Source organism: Rhinoderma darwinii (genome assembly GCF_050947455.1).
Source record: "Rhinoderma darwinii isolate aRhiDar2 chromosome 2 unlocalized genomic scaffold, aRhiDar2.hap1 SUPER_2_unloc_11, whole genome shotgun sequence".
NCBI classification, from domain to species: Eukaryota; Metazoa; Chordata; class Amphibia; order Anura; family Rhinodermatidae; genus Rhinoderma; species Rhinoderma darwinii.
The window spans coordinates 24,506-49,300 of NW_027461676.1; the positions used below are offsets into that span (position 1 = coordinate 24,506).

The window sequence follows — 24,795 nt, forward strand, 5'->3', positions numbered from 1 at the left end:
CCTACCATATTGCCAAATCATCACAGCTTTAACCCCTTCCCGACATTTGTCGTATGGATACGTTATGGAAAGCCAGTGCTTCCCGCAAATTGCCATATCCATATGACAAATGGATGGCACGGATTTAGAAGTTGAGTCAGTGCTATCATCCCTGGTTGTCAGCTGTATGTTACAGCTGACACCATGATATAATGGCGGGGACCGAAATGAGCTCTGATGTCCGCCGTTAACCCCTTAAATGCAGCAGTCAAAAGTGACCGCTGCATTTAAGGTGTTTGTAGCCAATTGCCTCCCCAGGTGGCGAAATTGCCAGGGGGCAGATGGCTGCAATGCCAACCGGAGGCCTAACACTGGCCTCCCGATCTGCCTAGTACGGAAGCCTCATAGGCCCCACCTGGAGGCGGGTCCTAAATGGCTTCCGGTACTGATGGGAAGAAAGAGCTGGCTCAGAAGCTGAGCCTGCGTCATCAGTCGTGGGTGTTAGCCTAATCGGCTTGCTATCAGTGAACGACTGACTGTTTTAATACATTGCGCTACATAGGTAGTGCTATGTGTTAGAAGATAAATCAGAAATTAGACCTTCAAGACCCATAGTGGGTCTAAAAATAAATGTAAAAAAAGTACAAAAAAAGTTGTAAAAAATAAAATAAAAGTTTCAAGTAATAAAATAAAACACAATAGCCTATTTTCCCTTATTAAGTCCTTTATTATTGAAAAAATATATAAACCATACATATTTTGTATCGCCGCGTCCGTAACGGCCTGAACTGTAAAAATATTATGTTATTTATTCTATGTGGTGAATGCCGTAAAAAAATTAATATAAAGAACAATACCAGAATTGCTTTTTTTTGGTCACTTTGCCTACCAAAAATTGGAATAAAAAGTGCTTAAAAAGTCGCATGTATGCAAAAATGATATAAAAACTATAAAGACTATAGCTCAGCTTGCAAAAAACAAGCCCTCATATAGCTCCATCAACGAAAAATTGAAACGCTATGGCTCTCAGAACATGGTGACAGAAAAAATATTTTTACTAAACTAACTTATTTTGCAAAAAGTTGTAAAACAGAAACAAAGTGCTACAAATTTGGTATCGCCGGAATCGTACTGACCCGCACAATAAACGTAACATGTAATTTATAATGCATGGTGAACGCTGCATAAAAAAAAGGAGAAAACTCTGCCAGAATTGCTGTTTTTTGGTCACCTTGCCTCCCAAAAATAGGATAAAAAGTGATCAAAAAGTCTCATGTACCTCAAAATGGTAGCAGTAAAAATGACAGCTGGTCCCGCAACAAAACAGCCCTCATCCACTACGTCTATAATAAAAATAAAATAAAATTAGGGAAACAGGAATGGGAGGGCCCAAACATATCTTCTGGAAGCGAGGACACCTGCATTATACCAGAACACTTCCCAGCAAAATTCCCCAAACTGCAGAGGTGCAGAGTGTGTACCAAAATGGGGATAAGAAATGACACCATTTATGAGTGCGACACTGGCCTGTGCATAAAAGATTACTTGACAGCGTAACACACATCTATGGATTATTGTTTTTCTATTTTTTACCCAATTATTATGCCCTGATGTACTCCGCACAGCTTTCATGTACCCCCACGTTATAAACTGAAACACCAGTAATACTCCAAACAAAACTACTACCAAGAAAATTTCAAATGGGCGCTCCCTCCCTTCTGAGCCCTACAGTGTGCCCAAAAAGCAGTTTACTTACACAAATATACCCGGGAGAACCCATTTAACAATTTTTGGGTTGTGTGTCTCCAGTGGCACAAGCTGGGCACAACATATTTGCCACTGAAATGGCATATCTAGGGAAAAATTGCAATTTTACTTTGCACCATTTGTAGCGCATTAATTTATAGAAAAGACCTGTGGGTAAAAATGCTCACTACTTTACTACTTTGTAAATCGCCAAATTAGGCCTCAATTTTGCATTGTACTCTTTCCGTCCTGAGCTCTGTCGAATGTCCAAGGAAAAGATTAGGGCCAGATGTAGGATATTTCTAAATCTGGGAATCACAGCATAATAGTTAGAGAGCTGTCTTTTCATGGTGGCACAAGCTGGGTACCACAAATTGGCATAGCTATGGAAAAATTGCCATTTTCACTCTGCAACATTGAGTGTACACTAATTTCTGGAAAACACCTGCAGGGCTAACATGCTGACTACATAACTAGGTGAATAACTTGAGTGGTGTCATTTCCAAAATGAGGTCACTTCTGGTGGGTTTCCACTGTTTTGGTACCATAGAGGCTTTGCAAATGCGACATTGCGCCCCGATACCAATCCAGCAAAATCTGCACTCCAAAAGCCAAATGGCGCTCCTTCACTTCTGAGCCCTACCATGTACCCAAACAGTAGTTTATTACCACATATTAGGTATTGCCATATTCGGGAGAACTTGCTTTACAAAGGTTGAGGTATTTTTTCTCCATTTTTTGTTAAGAAAATAAAAATGTTGCGCTAAATCTAAGTCTTATTGGAAAAAAATGAAATTTTTATTTTCACTGCCCAATTCTAATAAAATCTATAAAAGTCCTTTGGGGTCAAAATGCTCACTACACCCCTAGATAAATTTGTAAAGGGGTATAGCTTCCAAAATGGAGTCACTTTTGGGAAGTTTCCAAAGTTTTGGTCCCACAGGGACTTTGGAAAAGCAACATGGTCCCAAGAAAACAATCCAGCAAAATCTGCGCTACAAAAGCCAAATCGCACACCTTCCCTTCTGAGCCCTGCTGTCTGCCCAAACAGCAGTTTATTACCACATATGGGGTATTTCCATACTCTGGAGAAGTTGTTTTACAAATCTTGGGGGCTTTTTCTTCTTTATTCCTTGTCTAAATTGGTTTTTTTTCAGCAAAAATGACATCTTTATTTTCACGTCCAAATTCTAACAAATTCTATGAAGCACCTTTGGGGTAAAAATGCTAGATGAATTTCTCAAGGCGTGTAGTTTCCCAAATGAAGTCACTTTTGGGAAGTTTCCATTGTACTGTAACCTTAAGGGGCTTTGCAAATGCGACATGGCACCAAGAAACCAATCCAGCAAAATCTGCACTTAGTAACTATTTTGTGTGGTATAACCATATGTATTACAAACAGATACATAGAAATTTGTAAAAATGCTAATTTTTCGCAAAATTTTGGTGTTTTTCACAAATAAATACTGAATGTATCTACCAAGTTTTACCAGTAACAAAGTCAAATGTGTCACGAGAGAAGAATCTTACAATCGCTTGGATAGGTAAAAGCATACAAATATTTGCTAAAATTGACATGTTTGGAGGATTGACATGTCCTCATTAAATCCAGTGACTCACAGGTGACGTCTTCGCTGATTGTAGACGTTCTCTTTCCGTTTCTTCCCTTTCCAGCCAAGATTGTTATGACGACTTGCCATAATAAATGCAGAGTCTGCTGCCCAGACTATTTTGGCCGATTGCTTCTGCAGCAATTCCCAGCATTTTAAGTAACAAGAATAAACTCAGACCCCAGACCAAACACCAAAATTAATTCATACCCCAGACCAGACCCCTATATAAATTCAGAATTTAAACAGGACTCCTATATAAATTAAGATTCCAAACCTTACCGCTTTTATAATCCAATTCCTAACAAGACCCCTTAATTTTAATGGGACAGGGGTGCAATACCGTGCATAGCCACTAGAAATGTAACAGCACGTGCTAATACGAACGAGAAGGTAAACCATGAAAACAATGAAGAGGCTGCAGCTCTCATACAAGGGTTGCAGACCCTTCAAATAGCTGATCGGCGAGGGTGACAAGAGTCGAACCCACCCCGCTCTAATATTGACAGCCTATCCTAAGTACAGGCCATCAGTTTTAAAAACCCAGATAACCCCTTTGAATAATAAAATTCCTGCTTTCTGCAGCTGTCACTGTGTACTGTTTGCTGTATATAAATTTATATAACTTCCACTTAGTGCAATGCAACATGCAGTAAATCCATATACAGAAAGCTGCCCTAGTTGTACCTGCAGGCACCCAGAATTTTATTATTTCAATAAAGCTGTGTAAAGGGAAGCAGGGAATAAACTCTCTATCAGAAAAACGGAGCTTGGCTTAAAAAGATAATTGGTGCATTTCTGGGATCACATATAACACCACTAACTTGAGAAATATAGAAACATTTATGCCCGATAAACATTATTATGACAAATTATTCACTTAATTAATGACTAATAAAAGAAACACCTTGAACCTTCTACATGCTGTGGATTTCTCAGGTATTAATGGGTTTCATACATACTGTAGTTATATGAGGTTCACTGGCAACCATTGGATGATGAGGACATGAGACATTTGTAAATCACTTAAGCATTTCTTGATGTCGCTCCCTGTCTTTACAGTTTACCTAATGGGCCAGCAATGGTTTTAGGAGTGACCCGGATTAAGGGACCAGGCAGGAATTCTTTGGTCCTCTTGACTTCAAATGCTGCAGAGAATGTGGTATCCATAAAATTATCATGCAGCCATTTTTCATGAATACATCTGGGTGTTGGTCTTCTACCCCCTCTGGGAGGCCTATGATTAGAGATGAGCGAACTTATCAAAAGTTTGGTTCGGCTAGTTCGCCAAATTTCACTAAAAAGTTCGATTCGGACCGAACTAGTTCGGACCGAACCTGTTATTTCCGTGCGCCGAGCATAGTACTGTCCAGGGTGCTGATAGAGTTAATGGGCTGCACTAACTCTTTCAGCAACCTTGACAGTACATGCTCGGCGCGCGGAAAATAAAATTTTAATGTAATAAAAAAAAAAATAATACGTTCATACTTACTTTCCTCCTGTCCGGCCTCCAGCGATGACGTTCCATCCATGTCGCCGCTGCAGCCAATCACCGGCTGTAGTGGCGGTCACGCACGTCAGGATGACGTCAGAAGGCCGGCCTCCAGGGATGACGCTTCATCCCACGTGACCGCCTCTGCAGCCAATCACAGGCTGCAGCGCACTCTACACTACACTACACTACACTACATTACAAATCTTCGTGGGAATGTCTTAGGTGAGTTTATGTATGTATGTTTGCATGTATGTATGTTTGCATGTATGTATGTTGTCATGTATGTATGTTGTCATTTATGTATGTTGTCATGTATGTATGTGTATATGTGCATGTATGTTTGCATGTATGTATGTTTGCATGTATGTATGTTTGCATGTATGTATGTATGTTGTCATGTATGTATGTTGTGATGTATGTTTGTATGTATGTTGTCATGTATGAATGTATGTATGTTTGCATGTATATATTTGCATGTATGTATGTATGTTTGCATGTATGTATGTTTGTATGTATGTTTGCATGTATGTATGTTGGCATGTATGTATGTTGGCATGTATGTATGTTGTCATGTATGTATGTATATATGTGCATGTATTTTTGCATGTATGTTGGCATGTATGTATATATGTGCATGTTTGTATGTATATTTGCATGTATATATTTGCATGTATGTTTGCATGTATGTATGTATGTTGTCATGTATGTATGTTGTCATGTATGTATGAGTATATGTGCATGTATGTTTGCATGTATGTATGTTGTCATGTATGTATGTGTATAGGTGCATGTATGTTTGCATGTATGTATGTTGGCATGTATGTATGTTGGCATGTATGTATGTTGTCATGTATGTATGTATGTATGCATGTTGTCATGTATGTATGTATATATGTGCATGTATGTTTGCATGTATGTTGGCATGTATGTATATATGTGCATGTATGTATGTATATTTGCATGTAAATATTTGCACGAATATATTTGCATGTATGTATGTATGTATGTTTGCATGTATGTATGTTTGTATGTATGTTTACATGTATGTATGTTTGCATGTATGTATGTTGGCATGTATGTATGTATGTTGGCACGTACGTACGTACGTACGTACGTACGTACGTACGTACGTACGTACGTACGTACGTACGTACGTACGTTGTCATGTATGTATTTATGTATATATGTGCATGTATGTTTGCATGCATGTTGGCATGTATGTATATATGTGCATCTTTGTATGTATATTTGCATGTATATATTTGCATGTATGCATTTGCATGTATGTATGTATGTATGTATGTATGTTTGCATGTAAGTATGTTTGCATGTATGTATGTTGGCATGTATGTATGTTGGCATGTATGTATGTTGTCATGCATGTATGTATGTATGTTGTCATGTATGTATGTATATATGTGCATGTATGTTTGCATGTATGTTGGCATGTATGTATATATGTGCATGTATGTATGTATATTTGCATGTAAATATTTGCACGAATATATTTGCATGTATGTATGTTTACATGTATGTATGTTTGCATGTATTTATGTTGGCATGTATGTATGTATGTATATATGTGCATGTATGTTTGCATGCATGTTGGCATGTATGTATATATGTGCATGTTTGTATGTATATTTGCATGTATATATTTGCATGTATGCATTTGCATGTATGTATGTATGTATGTTTGCATGTAAGTATGTTTGCATGTATGTATGTTGGCATGTATGTATGTTGGCATGTATGTATGTATGTATGTTTGCATGTATGTTGGCATGTATGTATATATGTGCATGTTTGTATGTATATTTGCATGAATATATTTGCATGTATATATTTGCATGGACGGGCTCTGGGCGGCCGCAGGCTGGTATTATGAGGCTGGGAAGTGCCAAAAACAGTGGATCTTCACACCCTTGTAATGCTAGGCTGCTGCTGCTGTGTTGTATCTGGCTGGTTATAAAAGTGGGGGGGACCCCACGTCATTTTTTAAAATTATTTATTTATTTTTTTTATTTTTTTTTTAAAAAAGACATGGGGTTCCACCCAATTTATCATAACCAGCCACATACAACACAGTGTTATTAGCCTGGGAATGGACAAAACCAGTGGCCCTTCCCACTCATGTAATGCCAGACTGCTGCGGCCTTGTATATGGCTGGTTATTAAAAATGTGGGGGACACGTCTATTGTTAAATTTAAAAAAAAAAACGACGTGGGGGTCCCTCCCATTTTTATAACCAGCCCGATACAACACAGCAGCAGCAGCCTAGCATTACAAGGGTGGGAAGGTCCACTGTTTTTGGCCCTTCCCAGCCTCATAATACCAGCCTACGGCCGCCCCAGTACCCGACCATCACAACAGATGGTCGGGTACTGGATCGTACCAAGCTCTTCCCGGCACCCCTGGTGGTGGTGGGTACCGGGGTAATAATGGGTGGTTAGTGCTAGCCTCTGCACCGGCTAACACTAAGTACCGCCTTAATAATGGACGCTGTCAATCAGCCAACTGCCATTATCTAGGCACTAATAAAGTTTTAAAAAAACCACAAAGACAATTCTTTTTTATTGAAATAAGAAATCCCCAACAAAACCCTCGTTAACCATTTTATTAAAATTTGAAAAATGTAGATCTACGCAGTAGTCCAACGTATCGAAGATGTAGTCCAATCGGTACATCAAAATCTGCAACAACATAAAAAAACAGTTATCAATGTGAACAATACCAATACTTCTACTCACCTACACACATATATACACGCACACACAAACAAACAACCATACACAAACATACACATATATACACAAACACAACAAGATATACACACACACACACACACACACACACACACACACATATAAACAGACAAACACACACACATATACACGAACTAACACATATACAAACAAAAACACACATATCCAAACACACACATATACACGAACACACACATATACACAAACACACACACACATATACACAAACACACACACATATATACACAAACACACACACATACACACACACACACACACACATACACAACACATATACACAGTTATACACAAACACAACAAGATATACACAAACACACACACATATACACGAACTAACACATATACACAAACACATATACAAACAAAAACACACATACCCAAACACACACATATACACAAACACACACATATACACAAACACATATACACAAAAACACCCATATATACACAAACACACACACATAAACACACACCCATATACACACATATACACAAACACACACATATAAAAACACACACACACAAACATATACACAAACACACCCATATATACACACACATATACACAAACATATACACACACACATATACACAAACACACATATAAAAACAAAAACAGACAAAGACACATACCCAAACACACATATATACACAAACACACACATACACAAACACACACACACACTGTTTCTTTTAAATGCTGCTGGGGAACCCGCTCGATCCACTATATAAGGCTGCGCTACAGTGCAGCATTTAAAAGAAACAGGATCCTGACCTGTCCATAGAGTTTAAGGCAGCACAGAGTATTTCAGGAGATGAGCGTGCAGATTCAGTGCTGCTGTGAACTCTGCTCTTACCATTACGTAGCTCTCAGTCTGTTACCTCTCCTCCACTCCTGTCCTCAAGAACACCTTCACATGATTGGCAAGTCACCACGTAATGGTAAGAGCAGAGTTCACAGCAGCACAGAGTATTTCAGGAGATGAGCGTGCGGATCTTGTGCGGGGTGGTGACTTGCCAATCATGAGAAGGTGTTATTGAGGACAGCAGTGGAGGAGAGGTAACAGACTGAGCTACGTAATGGTAAGAGCAGAGTTCACAGCAGCACAGAGTATTTCATCAGAGGAGCGTGCAGATTCTGTGCTGCTGTGAACTCTGCTCTTACCATTACGTAGCTCTCAGTCTGTTACCTCTCCTCCACTCCTGTCCTCAATAACACCTTCACATGATTGGCAAGTCACCACGTAATGGTAAGAGCCGAGTTCACAGCAGCACAGAGTATTTCAGGAGATGAGCATGCGGATCTTGTGCGGGGTGGTGACTTGCCAATCATCTGAAGGTGTTATTGAGGACAGGAGTGGAGGAGAGGTAACAGACTGAGCTACGTAATGGTAAGAGCAGAGTTCACAGCAGCACAGAATCTGCATGCTCATCTCCTGAAATACCCTGTGCTGCTGTGAACTCTGCTCTTACCGTTACGTGGTGACTTGCCAATCATGAAGGTGTTATTGAGGACAGTAGTGGAGGAATCGAAAGGAATAAAGGAGAAAAATCACCCCAGCATTTGTAAAACAATTTCTCCTGATTACGTAAATACACCATATGTGGTAATAAACTGCTGTTTGGACCCACACCAGGGCTTTTGGAGCTCAAATTTAGCTGGAATAGTTTTTGGGTGTCATGTCGAATTTGCAAAGCCCCTGAGGTACTAAAACCGTGGAAACCGCCCAAAAGTAACCCCATTTAGGAAACTACACCACTTAAGGAATCTATCTAGGGGTATAGTGAGCATTTAGGCCCCACACGTCTTTTGCAGAATTTATTAGAATTAGGCCGTGAAAATTAATATCAACATTATTTCCACTAAAATGTTTAATTTTTTCAATTTCACAAAGGATAAAGGAGAAAATGCACCCCAACATTTGTAAAGCAATTTCTCCCGAGTACGGCAATACCCCACATGTGGTCATAAATGTTTTTTCATTAGAAAATAAATTAACCCTTTCCGGACTGATCCATGTTTTGCTTTTTCTTTTTTCCTCCCCGCTTTCCGAGAGCCACAACGTCTTTATTTTTCCGTCAATAGAGCGGTGTGGGGGCTTATTTTTTGCGGGACGAGCTGTAGTTTTTATTGGTACCATTTTTTGGTACAGAAGACTTTTTAAGCACTTTTTATTACATTTTTTGGTAGAGCGAAGGTGACCAAAAAACGGCGATTTTGCCATTTAAAATTCTTTATTTTTCACGGCGTTCACCGTGTGAGTTAAATAATGGTATATTGTAATAGCTTGGACTTTTACGGACGCAGCAATACCAATTTTGTGTATTTTTTTACATTACTTTAGAGAAAAAATATGAAAAGGGTTTATTTTTGGACTTTAAATATTTATTTCATTTTTTCCACTAATAATAACTATTTACTTTTGTTTTTACACATTTTATTAGTCCCGCTGGGAGACTTGAACCAGCAATCATTAGATCACTGGGAGAATACACTGCAATACTAATGTATTGCAGTATATTGTGATTTTTACATGATCCTGTAACAGCGCGATCGCTGTTTCTGTCCGTTAGTCCCGGGTATCAGCTGTAATATACAGCTGACACCCGCAGCGTATGGCGCGGGCTCAGCGCGTGAGACGCTCCATATATCACCCCCCACACCACGACATGCTATTAAGTCATGGTGCGCGAAGGGTCTAATGCGCAGCCGATGGTGGAAAGTGAAAATTACAATTTTCCACTGATGTGCCATTTTAGTGCACTATATGTTGTGCCCAGTTTGTGCTACAAATACCACAAATAAAATATTAACAGGGTTCTCCCGGGTATGGCGATGCCATATCGGTGGACGTAAACGGCTGTTTGGGCACGCTGTAGGGTTCAGAAGGGAGGGACGCCATTTGGCTTTTGGAGCGCAGATTTTGCTTGGTAGAAGCTCTGGCGTTTTGCTGGTATTTCAGTTTATAATGTGGGGGCAAATGTAGGTTGGGCAGAGTACATCATGGGCATAATAAGAGGGTATAATAATGGGGTAAATAAATAATAATCCGCAGATATGTGGCCAGTGTTGCACTTATATTATAAATGGCGCCCGATCTTATCCGCTATTGGAACGCTCTGCACATTTTGCATCGCCATATTCTGGGAGCTGGAACTTTTTTTCTTTTTTCACCACCGGAGCCGTGTGAGGGCTTATTTGTTGCGGGACAATCTGTAATTTTCATTGGTACCATTTTGGGGTACATGCGATTTTGTTGATCACTTTTTATTCCATTTTTCGGCAAGCAAGGTGACCAAAAACCATCAATTCTGACAATGATTTTTATTTATTTTTTACAGCGTTCACCCTGGGCTATAAATGACCGTTATATTTTATTCTGCGGGTCGGTTCGATTACGGCGATACCATATGTATATAGGGTTTTTTATGTTTTGCAGCGTTTGCGCAATAAAATAACTTATTTAGAAAATTATTTATTTTCTGTGTCACCATATTCTGAGAGCCGTAACATTTTTATTTTTCAGTCAAAAAAGCTGTGTAAGGGCTTGTTTTTTGCGGGACGGGTTGTAGTTTGTATCGGTATAATTTTGCCGTACATGCGACTTTTTGATCACTTTTTATTGTATATTTTGTGAGGGGTGGTGACCAAAAAATAGTGATTTTCGCATTGTTTTCCATTTATTTTTTTTGCGGTGTTCACCGTGCAGGATAAATAATATTATAGTTTTATAGTTGGGGTCGTTACGAACGCGGTGATACCAAATATGTTTACTTTTTTTTTACGTGTTCATTTTTTTTCCTATAATGAAAGACTTATTATAGGAAAAAAAGCAGTTCATGTTTATGTCACTTATAACTTTTATTTTTACACTTTTTTTAAGACATTTTTATCCTTTTTTTTACTTTCTTCACTTGTCCCACTAGGGGACACTTAGACTTGCAGCTCTGATCGCTGCTGGAATACATTACACTAGACACGAAGTGTAATGCATTCCAACTGTCATTGTGACGTAACAGTCACACTGACAGGAAGCCTACGACGACCACCCTCGGGGTGGTCCTCATAGGCTTCTGTACATGGCAACCCGGAAGCCATTGTCTGGCGTCCGGTTGCCATGGGTACGATCGCCAGCCCCCGTGATTTCACATGGGGGCTGCCGATCGAGGCTAAACACCTTAATTGTGGCGTTCAAATCGAACGCCGCAATTAAGGGGTTAACTGACGAAATCAGCTGCGACAGGCCGCTGATCGGCAACGGGGAATGCAGGGCAGACGCCCTGCACAGTTAACCGCCGCTGCGGTGTAGCGCCCATTATGCACGCGACCGTAAAAACACCCGTTATTGCGGGTCGTAATTACGACCCGCAATAACGGGCTCATAGACTTCTGTTACCCATGGGTACCTTCCCGTTTTCTCACGGGAAGGTGCCCGTGCCGTTAAAAAAATAGAACATGTTCTATTTTTCTATTTTACGTGCCGTGCTGCTATACATTATAATGGAAGCACGGCTCTCAAAAGCGGCTGGCTGCCCGTGGCCGGCCGTCCCCGGCCGTGCTCGTAATTACGAGTCGTAATTACGAGCATGGCCCGTAAAATAAAAAAATACAACATGTTCTATCTTTTTAACGGTACGGGCACCTTCCCGTGAGAAAACGGGAAGGTACCCGTGGCTAACAGAAGTCTATTGGCCCGCTATTTCGGGTCGTAATTACGACCCATAATAACAGGTTTTTCTACAGTCGTGTGCATGAGGCCCCGTAATGACGGGTGACTACATGTGTGCACCCGCATTACGGCAGCGTTGCTAGTCGACGTCAGTAAATAGTCACTGTCCAGGGTGCTGAAAGAGTTAACTGATCGGCAGTAACTGCTTCAGAACCCTGGATAGTGACTACCGATCACAATATAGAGTAACCTGTAAAAAAAAAAACACGTTCATACTTACCGAGAACTTTCTGCTTCCTCCAGTCCGGTCTCCTGGCCGTTGCCTTGGTGACGCGTCCCTCTCGACATCCGGCCCGACATTCCTTGATGACGATGCAGCCCATGTGAGCGCTGCAGCCAAGCACAGAATGCAGAGGCCTCTGCAGCCAATCACAGGCTGCAGAGGCCTCTGCAGCCAATCACAGGCTGCCGCGTCAGAAAAGAAGGTCGGACAGGAGGAAGAAGAGGGACTCGTCACCAAGACAACGACCAGGTACGTATGAAATGCTTTTTATTTTATTTTTAATCAGCAGCCTCTTTTCTCTATCAGTGATTGATAGAGACAAGTGGCTGCCGATTTTTATAATATTTTTGACCGGGTTCGGTCAAAACGGGTTCGGCCAAACCCGGTAAAGTTCGGATTCGCTGCAAACAGAACTTTTCCGGAAGTTCGGACCGAAACCGGGTTCGGTTGTCCCGGTTCGCTCATTTCTACCTATGATCTATATACTATTCCAACTTAGTTGGTTCCCGAAGTTATCCGCCTTCTGGTGCCACAGATCTACTTTTTAGAACAGGAGAGCAACTGGCAGAGATTATGTGCAGTTATCTCTGAGCTATTTATGCTGAATACGTTCACATCAGGTCTGACCGTCTCCTCTCAGGATGAATAGATCAATTCTTACCACCTCTTTATTCCCTCGAGAGCTGAGCACAGGAGATGCAGCATGTAGGATGTTCTTACTGGTGCAGAGCCCCAGCACCTTATGAGGGTCTTCAGGTTTTTAGTCATATTTATTACAAAGATTATGTATTTTAATATAATATTAATTGTTTCCTCAATGTCACACAGACAGAAATTATTATCTATCAGATGTTCAGCAGCTGCAGATCCGTCCAGATTGTAATAACTAGACACACACTAAACCAACTGTGAGAGATGAACAGTACAAGTTCCATGCGCCAAGACTGAACCATATCTCCGACTTTTACAATTTATTATGGGTTTTAATTCTATCCCTGATCTCCTGTCTTGGCAGTACTGGGTAAGAGTCTGTCCACGGAAACATTATGAATATAGAAACTACATTCAAAATATAAATAACAATCAAACATTAAAAATATTGTTAAAGCCATACTGAAATATGCAAATGATGTGTGTGGTCATAAAAGCAGCTCACGCCGGGTATATCTATTGTGATGTCACTACTATTAATGATGGTAAATCTATAATTGAAATATGCAAATTATGGGTGAGGTCATAAAAGCATCTATTGTGATGTCATAGAGCTTGTGTATATGCAATGATGCTGGTCACAGAGCTGTCACTCAGTTGGATGTGACCGGTAAGTTCTCTATCATTTCTCTATCTGTACCTGACTCTGATCGATTCATTATATTAGGAACATTGAATCCATGTTTTCAAGATATGGTTTATTAGAGGTTGTAATATCTTTTTTTGTTTCATTATACAATTGAATTGCTTAAATATCATAGAAAGAACACAGGCTGTAAGAAATGGCAGCCTACATTCAGCCGATAATAGATTTGCAGGGTAACAGCACATCATTTTGGTTCCCTGCAGCCCTGAGAACTTATTTTGTCTCTCGATTGTAAAGGAGAAATTACAGTATGGTCATATTAGGGGACTGTTATGTAGTAAGTCCTTATATTAGTGTAAATTCCCTAAAAAGAATTCCATAAATTAACACAATGTAATAAAATTCAGAATTTTGATCAAGTAATATAAAAAAAACATGTAAAAGCCATTGAAAATGCCATATTAAGATCTGTAAGTTATAACGAGTGTAGTTAGGTAATCCACCTACACTATATGGCCAATAGTATTTGGACACCTCTCCTAATTATTGAGCCAAGAATCAGCTGGATGGGTGTAAAACACGTCGCCGTTGAATTTTGGAGCATGGGAAACATGTTCTGTTGAGTAATAAATCACGGTTCACTATCTGGCCATCTAATGGACGAATTTGCGTTTTGTGCCTGCCCGGGAAATGCTACCTACTGGACTGTATAGTGCCTATTATAAAATGGAGTGAAGTTTGTATAATGGTCTGGATTGTTTGTAAGGGGTTGGATTAAATCCCCATTTTTCCAGTAGGGGTTAATAAGACTTTTAAACAATTGTATGATTCCAACTTTGTGGTAATAGTTTGGGTAAGACCCTTTCCTGTCCTAGTATGACTGTGCCCCTGTGCACAAAGAGGGTCCCTAAAGACATGGTTTGACAAGTTCGATGTGGAGGAACTTGCGTATCTGCACAGAACCCGGACCTCAATCCCAACAAAACCTTTGGAGTGAATTGGAAAGGCAATTGCGAGCCAGACCTTTTTGCCCAACATCAGTGTCTCAACCATTGGTGTCCATATACTTTTGGCCATATACTGTAGTGTACCGAGTGTATATCTATTGTGATGTCACCGAGCTTAGGTATAAAGTATAGTGCTGGCCAGAGGGCTGTCATTTATCAGGTGGATGTGACCGGTACGGTAAGTACTTTATCATTGCTACGTCTCTAGAAGAGTCTCATCTATCAGTCTCTTTATGAATATTGGATTCTTACATGTAATTCTAGTGTTTGTTGTGTTATTTTTGTTTTTTATTTGGCATACTTATACACTAGGAAATTGCTTAAATAGCAATATTGTGGCCTGTCACATCTGCTCCATAGACAGAATGCAGATTGCAGACAGAAATTGGTGTCTGTATTCTGCTGGTAGATTCATAAAGCAACCACAAAGCAAAGAATGTGAATCTCTGGGAACTTATTATCACACCCTCCAGTTTATAACACCAGTAATTCTCATAATAAATGTTTATAAGGGAATTCATATTTATGAATTTTAGGTTTTCTGTCTGTAGACTATACTATTTATATATCAGGTCAATCCTGAATATTAGCTGGTATGGCTATGCAACCAACCTACATCAGGTGCTGCTATTGTGATGTCTTGAGATGAGTCTAGATAGCCGTGTTTCTTACTGCGTCTATGGTAGTATTTGTTTTATTACAAGATTTAAACTATTTGATGTTTGAATCATGTACATAAATAAATGATTATAAGGAGTATTGCTTTTTTTAAAAAAAAATTTTAGTAATAAAATATTAGTAAGTCCAGGAATAAACAGCCTAATAGCATTCGTCAGACTAAATTGTAGAAGGATAGTGCTAATCCCCTGGAAACGTGTCCTTATTAACAATTGAAATGAATAATTATGTATATAATCATAATAATAATAATAATAACAATAAAAAAGCTAACAATAAAAAGTATTTATTACTAACTCCAATTACTTAGGTTCTAAATTCTGGTTATCAATTAATATAAAAAAAAATTCAACCCTTTAAAATGCCATATGGTCAATTTAACAACCAATACATTGTTTCAGCTTCCAAACCTAATGCAATGTTATCAACAGGGGCTCCCAGGTCATGTGATCCTCTGACACTTATGATTGACAATATTCTGTTATAGGAATACCCTATTTAATAACTAATTTTTCCAGCTAGTTTCATCACAAGTAACGACTCCCTTATAGTTTTCTGGTCTTTCTAGGTCTTGCTGTTGGATTGACACTGTGTTACTTACTGTGTTGCTTATACGGTTAGCGATTTGTCCTATTTTCGGAGAACTAGAGGCGATTAGTCAAATTCTATCTTGACTGTCTCCTGGTTTTCTACCAAGGACATTGGTGCAGTTTTGCACCCGGGCATTAAACAACCATGCCCTTTTGGAAAAAATCTAAGAAATATCATGTCTCCCAAATTCCTGATAAAGGAAATCTGATGGGAGACATACCAACTATGGAGGAGCCTAACATCTTGCTCCAGAAGTTTTCTGTCATCAAAGATATGGCAGATGAAAAATCCAGCGATCTTAGTCACAGCAAATATTGTGACATTACGTCAAAGAACACCAAGAAGAGCGCATTCAGCCTGCTGACCCGCCTGCGCTCCAAAAATATCCGTAAAAGGTATGTAACTAATAATTCTCATACATTGCTCAGATATCCAGAGCTGTGGTATAACAGTCACTAGATCTTTAATTCTCCCCATATCTTCACAGAAACTTTGGCAGCAGCGCTGTGATCGGCGCTAGAGAACTGGATCGCTATTTCCCAGATAGACGGTTGAGACTATATGTTGCCACCTGGAATATGGAGGGAAAGGTGAGAAGTAATGTACAATATTTATTGTGACCCATCAGTGTGCCCGAGCTCAAGTTGGATGAAATGGGCCAGTAACCATGTCTCTTTAGTTTGTAGTTGAATATCACATAGACAGGTTATATTCTACCCTATGTCAGTTGAGTTGGCGCTCTTTGTATACAATATTAATGTTTGTATATTTTGAACAGGATTACCCGCAAAATGTGGAGGATCTGCTGTTACCATCAGATGATACGAAAGACATTTATGTTATTGGCGTTCAGGAAGGATGTCCAAACAGGTAAGTCTTCTCAGGTTGTCTTACACCAGCCTATGACTGCAGATGGACAGCAGGGCGGCTGATACAAATTCTCTCTCAATGCTCTACTTATTGTATTATCACTCCTTAATTTTCAAAATGTATCCCCAGAGGTTATTATATGGAGTGTTGATACAGATGAGTTGAGTATCTTAATCTTGTGTCATTTATTAATATGTAAATCTGAAATTGTGTCTTCTTGTAGACGGGAATGGGAGATAAAATTACAGGAGACCCTTGGACCACACTATGTATTATACCACTCCTCCGGGCTCGGAGTCCTGTATCTCACCATCTTTGTTCGACGGGAACTAATCTGGTTCTGCTCAGGTAAGATTCACATTCCTACGTCTACATAAGAAGTCTTGAATGTAGTCATTAGCTGGAACATCTTATTTAGTTATTAGACTTAGATGCCTAAGAGCTTGGCTCTCAGATTCTTGACTTCTGAGTATTGGAGATCTAAAAGTTCACACCACAGTTACAAAGTATGAAATTATGTTCTAGTAATATTTCCATAGTTTAATTGGAAATAATTGCTATTCCATTGTTGCATGTAGTACTCTTAACCACTGACCCGTCTTTTTGTGTTTAATTTCTTATACAGAGGTAGAGCACACCCATGTAACAACCAGGCTATTCCACCATGTGAAAACTAAAGGAGCCTTGGGTGTTGCCTTCACCGTCTTTGGAACATCTTTCCTTTTTATTAATTCACATCTGAGATGTAAGTATTTACAATATTAATATATGACCATGTACAGTTTTACTTTGTATAAAATTGCTGCTATTTGATAATTAACTGAAATATATGGGATGATATCAAGAGATCTGTACTTATGTTTTGGTAAAAATAAAAGGTTTGTTCCAGTTTGATCAAACTTTTTCTAATCTATCAATCTCATTCTATGTTGTGAGTGGCCAGTAATACAGATACACGCAGGTACAATTAGTGCAGGAGGGGGTGGCGGCGGCTGGTTTCAGTTGCGCCGCCTCCCCCTCAGGGAGGCAGCAGGGCGGACGGTGCGGCCGTATAATCCCTCACACCCACCCCTCCTCTCCATTAGCGGCGGTGGCGCGCTGCAATGTGTTTTTTTGAAAATAATATGCGATTCGGGCCGCCCATATGATCATCCGCTACTGCTAATATGTATTTTTTTGTTGGCAGTTGGGGCAGTCAACAAGAGGATCCAGGACTATAAAACCATCACTGAGGGTCTCCGTCTGCCTCAAATTATTCCGGAAAGAATCAACTCCAATGCCTGTGAGTATTACTTATGTGGTTGAACCTATGGATCCTTTTATCTCTCTATTTGTCTCCGTTGAGTCTAATGCAGTCATGTGCTATAATTTTATTATTTATTTTTATTCTACAGTGGACGTCACCAGCCGCTTTGATCGGGTGTTTTGGTTTGGAGACCTCAATTTTCAACTTAAAGAGGACAGAAAAAATGTGGAATCTCTTCTGCAGAAGATCCAAGGAAAAGATATGTCCAGTCTCCTCAAACACGACCATCTGAATGAAGCCAAGAACAATGGTATATTTACTAGTAGACCAGTATATCATCGGTGCGGGTCCGACACCTGGACGCTGCACCGTTAAGCTGCTCCAGTGGCCTGCGGGCACCGGATGTTATGCCACACAATGCTATGTACGGAGCCGGAAGCAGTTGGCTCCTTACATAGCATAGCTGCCATGATGCATAACTGCAGGTCTGCCTCCTATTCACTTGAATAGGAGCAGAGTTGCAGTACTGCAGCTCGGCTGCAATTCCGTGGCCGGCGCCAACTGCATCCGACATGTACATCCGGTGCTCAAAGGCACCGGACCAGCTGATTAGTGCAGGGTCCGGGTGTCGGACCACCACAGATCATGTACTGATGACCTATCTGGTGAGTATGTCATCAGTTGTCAGAAGTTGGAAAACCCCTTTAATACCACAACCACTTCCACAGATTAATACAAATCACTGACATGATGGTTGATATGTTCCCCAAATTCTTATATAGTGCTAAAATTATCAATTGTTCCTTTTTTTTTTTAATACTGACAACTTTTTTTTCTTTCAACTTAAGGGTCCATATTTCTAGGGTTCAAGGAGCACACCATTGATTTCCTTCCTACATATAAGTTTGACATTGGCACAGACACCTATGATACATCAGCAAAGCAGAGAATTCCATCATATACGGTAAGATATCTCATTTCCAGGTCTACAGAGCTTGAGAGACAATAGAATCCATGGGCCAGAGCACCCATTATATAATGAATCCCCTCCCCCAATGTAATGAATTGTTATTATTATAGCTGGAAGAGTAATTTCTTATGAACAAAGCTTTCAGTTAATTTTACTTTTATGTAGTGAGTTTGTCATCACAGTTTCCCAGTGTAATATGTTGTTGCCCAGCATGGGTCAAGGATACTTATTTAATGAAATCTGTGTGACCAAGTCAAAAGTAAAATGCAATAAAGTCTCAATATTCTGCAATATAAATAAAGTAGGCCCAACATTTAGGTCTGTGTTGTTTTGCAGTTTAATAATATATTATAATATGATTTCACTAATGATATTTGTTATTTTCATGACCTCTACAGGACAGGGTGTTGTTTAAAAGCCAATGTGAGGGAGATGTACGAGTCCTGAGATACGACTCTTGCCCTGTTTTGAAGACCTCAGACCACCGACCTGTTTTTGGCATCTTTGAAGTAAAGATCAGGCCCGGTTCAGATGAGTAAGTCATGTTTTCCTCCATATTGTTCGTATGATACTTTCAGTAGCCGTCATTGCTACATGGTCCTTATAGCCAGAGCTCACACTTTGGGGCAGGTGGCTGTACACCTTGGTGACAGTACTGGAGGATTATAGGATGTGAAACTAAGCAAAGTGTGGTTACCTGCTAACATTATCATATGTCTTACATAAATATATTTCTCATTCCAGCATCCCCTTGGCTGGTGGACGCTTTGATCGTAAAATCTATGTAACGGGCATTAGGAGGAAAGGACAAAAAAAGTAGCTGCATCTGTTCATGTCCTTACAGGTAAGAGCTTTGTAGTTGTCTATTATGTTTGCGGTGAAAATGTTCTTCCATCTCTTAGGTTTTCCTCTGTATCTGTAATTAATTTTATCAACTAATTTAACTAAAGTGTAAATAAGTATTTTCAATCTTAAAATTCCAACTCCTTGTATTCAGACACGTTTTCATTTCTGAATGAAGGTTGTGGGCTTTGGGGAACAACTTCCCCAACTGTAAGCATGTATGTAGTATAGTACAATGAGTTTCCTAAAGGAACCTGTCATCTGAATGGATGGAACAACTGCATTTTATGATGCATTAGCTTCTAAGCAAAAATGATGGATACAAGGAACATTGCTATTGATGGAAGACATTACTTGGCATCTTGCAGGACTCCTAAGGAACAGTTACAATCTCCGGGGCATAAAACATCGGAACATCAGAAAGTTCCCGTAACATGCTGAAGAGCGCAGCTCTAGGTCAGACCCACTGCTTGCATCAACCATCTTCAAGGTTTGTAGTGTGACGCCAAGGATCAATTAAGTAATTTATTTACCTCAAATCACCTTAAAAAGTCTTCTAGATTTTGTGTCTGCTAAGAAACACACATTATAGAACATTAATAGCAAATATTTGTCTTGCAGCATAAACATCAATTCCGCAGTACATCTGGCGAGAATAGCGCTCCCTGTCACCGGAGGAGCCACCATCAATGCTGATAGAAAGGTAAGTTCCTCTGGATGTGTCCCCTCTCTATATTTATCAAGCAGCCTGAATGATCAATATTTAATAGGGTTGTGTGCTTCTCCCCCCAGAACAAGTCAGCAGATATCAACAGAACATCAACACCAATAACAACCAAGGGCAGAATCCGCCATCTTACAAGAATTCCAATGGCGAGACTTAACATTTCTACAACATCTGTCACAGAAGAGACATCAATGTGGTCACCAGGGCATCAATATCACGCAGAAGACCAGGTTCAGAACAGGACAATATGTCATCTCTTCTTGTGTCTGTCGAATCCAGATTTTCCACCCCTAACTGATACTACAGTATATACTGTGACATATACCGTAGTTTTTGCTGGATCTTGTATTACCATCATCTTTACCATTATATATTTTGATCCACAAAAACCTTAAATAAATCTTTAACATCAATCCATAAGTGTGACTGGTAATTGTTATGTGCGCGGCTGCAACTTACCACAGTGTATACATTTCACCTAACCGACCCTTCACAGCGCTATTTGTGTGACATCGCGTTTAATCCAGTGGTAGGTGACAGGACATTGTATCATATGTACACAATACAGAGTGTATGGAACGTGCCGCCATATGTACTGGATTATATACTGTAGGACAAAGAGTGCTAGGAGATGTAAAACATTGATATATTTGATAGTTGCTTAACCACTTAAGGACGCAGCCTAGTTCGGGACTTAGGGCTCAGAGCCCATTTTTCAAATCTGACATATTTAACTTTATGTGGTAATAATGTCGAAATGCTTAAACCTATCCAAGCGATTCGGAGATTGTTTTCTTGTGAGACATTGGGCTTTATGTTAGCTGTAAAATTGTGTTGATATGTTCAGTGTTTATTAGTGAAAAATTGCAAAATGTAGAGAAAATTTAGAAAAAATAGAATTTTTCTAAAGTAAAAAATGCATCTGCTTGTAAAACAGATGGTTATACCAACCAAAATATTTACTAGTTCACATTTCCCATAATTCTACTTTAGATTGGCATGATTTTTTGAACATAAACAGCAATTTCTCATATTTTTAAGAAAATTTCAAAAGCCTTTTTTTTAAGGTACCTGTTCAGTTCTGAAGTGGCTTTGAGGCACCTATGTATTAGAAACACCCACAAAACTTCCAGTTTTAAAAACTAGACCCCTCAAAGTATTCAACACAGCATTTAGACAGTTTTTTTTAACCCTTTAGGCATTTCACAGGAATTAAAGCAAAGTGGAGGTGAAATTTGCAAATTTCATTTTTCTTGCTGAATTTAATTTTATTCGATTTTTTTCTGTAACACAGAAGGTTTTACCAGAGAAACACTACTAAATATGTATTTTACAGATTCTGCCGTTTTTAGAAATGTCCCACATGTGGCTCTAGTGTGCTCTTGGACTAAAACACAAGCCCCAGAAGCAAAGAAGCACCTAGTGCATTTTGGGGCCTCATTTTTATTAGAATATATTTTAGGCAGCATGCCAGGTTTGAAGAGGTGTTGAGGTGCCAAAAAAGTAGGAATCCCTCAAAAGTGACCCCATTTTGGAAACTGCACCCCTCAAGGAATTCATTTATGGTTGTTGTTACCATTTTGACCCCACAGTTTTTTCACAGAGCGTCTTTGAATTTGGCTGTGAAATTAAAAAGATGAAATTTTTTCCAATAAGATGTCATTTTTGATCAAAATTTCTTATTTTCGCATGGAACAAAATGCCCCATTTTGTTGCCCAATTTGTCCTGAGTGCAGTAATATCCCATTTGTGGTGATAAACTGCCGTTTGGGCCCATGGGAGGTCTCAGAAGGAAAGAAGCGCTATGTGTTCTTTGGAGTCCAGATTTTGCTGGATTGGTTTTCGGGTGCCATGTCGAATTTGCAGAGCCCCAGAGGTATCAAAGCAATGGAAACCCACCAGAAGTGACCCCATTTTGGAAACTAAACCCCTCAAGGAATTCATTTATGGGTGTTGTGACCATTTGGACCCCACAGTTTATTCTCAGAATTTATTTGAAATGGGCTGTGAATTAAAAAAAATGTGTGATAAACTGGGCCCATGGGAGGGCTAAGAAGGAAAGGACCACCATTTGGCCTACTGGGGATTTTCTGGTACTAAGTCATGTATGCAGAAGCCCCTGAGGTACCAGTACAGTTGAAACCCCCGAGAAGTGACCCCGTTTTAAAAACTACACCCCTTAAGGCATTCATCTAGAGGTGTAGTGAGCATTTTGACCCCACAGGTATTGTTTAAAAGATAATGCGCAGCAGATAGTGCAGAGTGAGATTTGCAATTTTCTATACATATATGCCATTTCAGTGTCCGATATATTGTGCCCAGCATGCGCCACCGGAGACATACATCCCATAAACTGTAATGTGGGTTCTCACGGGTACAGCAATACCCTACATGTGGATGTTAACAGCTGCCTGGGCACACAGCATGGCCCAGAGTGTAAAGATGAGCGGGATAAGCTGTGCGGAGTGCATCATGGTAAGTAAAACTGGGGTAGATTGAAAATCAACGGACGTATGATACATTTTAAAACACTTTCATACAGAGCCCTGGTTTATCGGGACACGTGTTATATTGATATATTGTGTCTTACCTTATCCCCCTCTTATAGCAGACTTTGCACTTCTTTTGACTTTTTCCCTTCTTGCCAGTTTGGGGAACTCCTCCTGGAAAGTATTGCCCTGGTACGATGCGTGTTGCCCTGCTTCCAGAAGTACTTGGTGCCCCCCTTCATGGTCCCTAAAGATTAGGTTCTTGATAACCACCTCTTGAAATTCCAGGAAAGTTCCCGCCTGGCCTTTACATCGATGTAGTACGTACGCATTGTACAATGCAATCTGAATGATGTGCGCGGCCAGCTTCTTATACCACACCGCATGGCACTGTAGGGCGACGGTCCATACGCTCAATATGTGCACGACAGACAAACAAGACAAGGGTACACAAAAGCAAAGGGAAGTGGGGGCAGTTGCCCACGGCAAAACCGTGAGCAACAGAGTAGTGGATGAGCCGAGTCAAACCAGGAGTGTACGTGGTAACAAATGCAGAGCAGGAGAATAGTCAGTCAAGCCAGGGTCAATATGAAGCAGAGGTCAATGGTAACAGCAGGAACAGCAGAGCCAGGAAACAAGAGAATCACAGGCAAAGGACAAGCATCAAATTAAGTTATAAGTAGACCAAGGGCGGGAGCTAGAACCGTCTGGCCAGGCTGCGATAGGCTCTCCCACTCCTCAGCCTACCAGCCTGAGTGGTAGCAGATCGAGTCACTCTAGCAGACCTAGACACAGATGCAGGCTTATTAACCACGGGCATTGACACAGAAGCTGTGTCAGGCAAATCCTTCACAGGAGGCCTCTCCGATTTCTTCTAGCAGTGCCGCATGCCACAGTACTTCTGGAAGCGAGGCACTTGAAGAGTAGGACGCTGGTATAAAAATTATCCAGTTAGAGGTGGTAAACCTGGTCCAGCAGTGGGTGCACCAAATCCCACCCAATTTTTGCGTTAACTCCCAGTAAGGGGAGGCATTCTAAGGGCTGAATACTGCTGTCCTTGTAAGTATACCCTGATGCACTCTCGCACAACTTATACATCTTCACGCCATACCTTGCCCTCTTACACGGCAGGTACTGGTGGAATTGAAGCCTCCCTTTAAAATGGACCAGGGACTCATCAATAGAAATACAATTCTCGGGGGTGTATGCTTTGGAAAACCGGGCACTAAAATGGTCTAATAGGGGTCTCCGTTTATACAAACGGTCAAAACTGGGGTCATCTCGGGGTGGGCGCTGCTCATTATCAGTATAATGTTAGAAGCGAAGTATTGCCTCATAACGCATCCTGGACACGGCCATACAGTACATTGGGGTATGGTATAAGAAAAAGCCTCTTTTTTTTTATTTTTAGTTACCAGTTTAGTTCTGAAGTGGCTTTGGGGGGGCCTATATATTAGAAACCCCTATAAAACACCCCATTTTAGAAACTAGGCCCCTCAAAATATTC

At 40.1% G+C, this 24,795-nt stretch overlaps 1 protein-coding gene across 1 annotated transcript; it reads left to right on the forward strand.

The window, feature by feature from the left end:
- Positions 1-16,287: 16,287 nt before the first annotated feature.
- Positions 16,288-20,049, forward strand: LOC142674707 (phosphatidylinositol polyphosphate 5-phosphatase type IV-like). The gene is made up of 9 exons (XM_075847216.1): positions 16,288-16,538; positions 16,631-16,733; positions 16,922-17,013; positions 17,237-17,361; positions 17,639-17,745; positions 18,416-18,569; positions 19,108-19,223; positions 19,628-19,764; positions 19,974-20,049. Exons 1-9 carry the CDS (start codon positions 16,288-16,290, stop codon positions 20,047-20,049), a joined length of 1,161 nt encoding a protein of 386 aa, XP_075703331.1.
- The last annotated feature ends 4,746 nt before the right edge of the window (positions 20,050-24,795 follow it).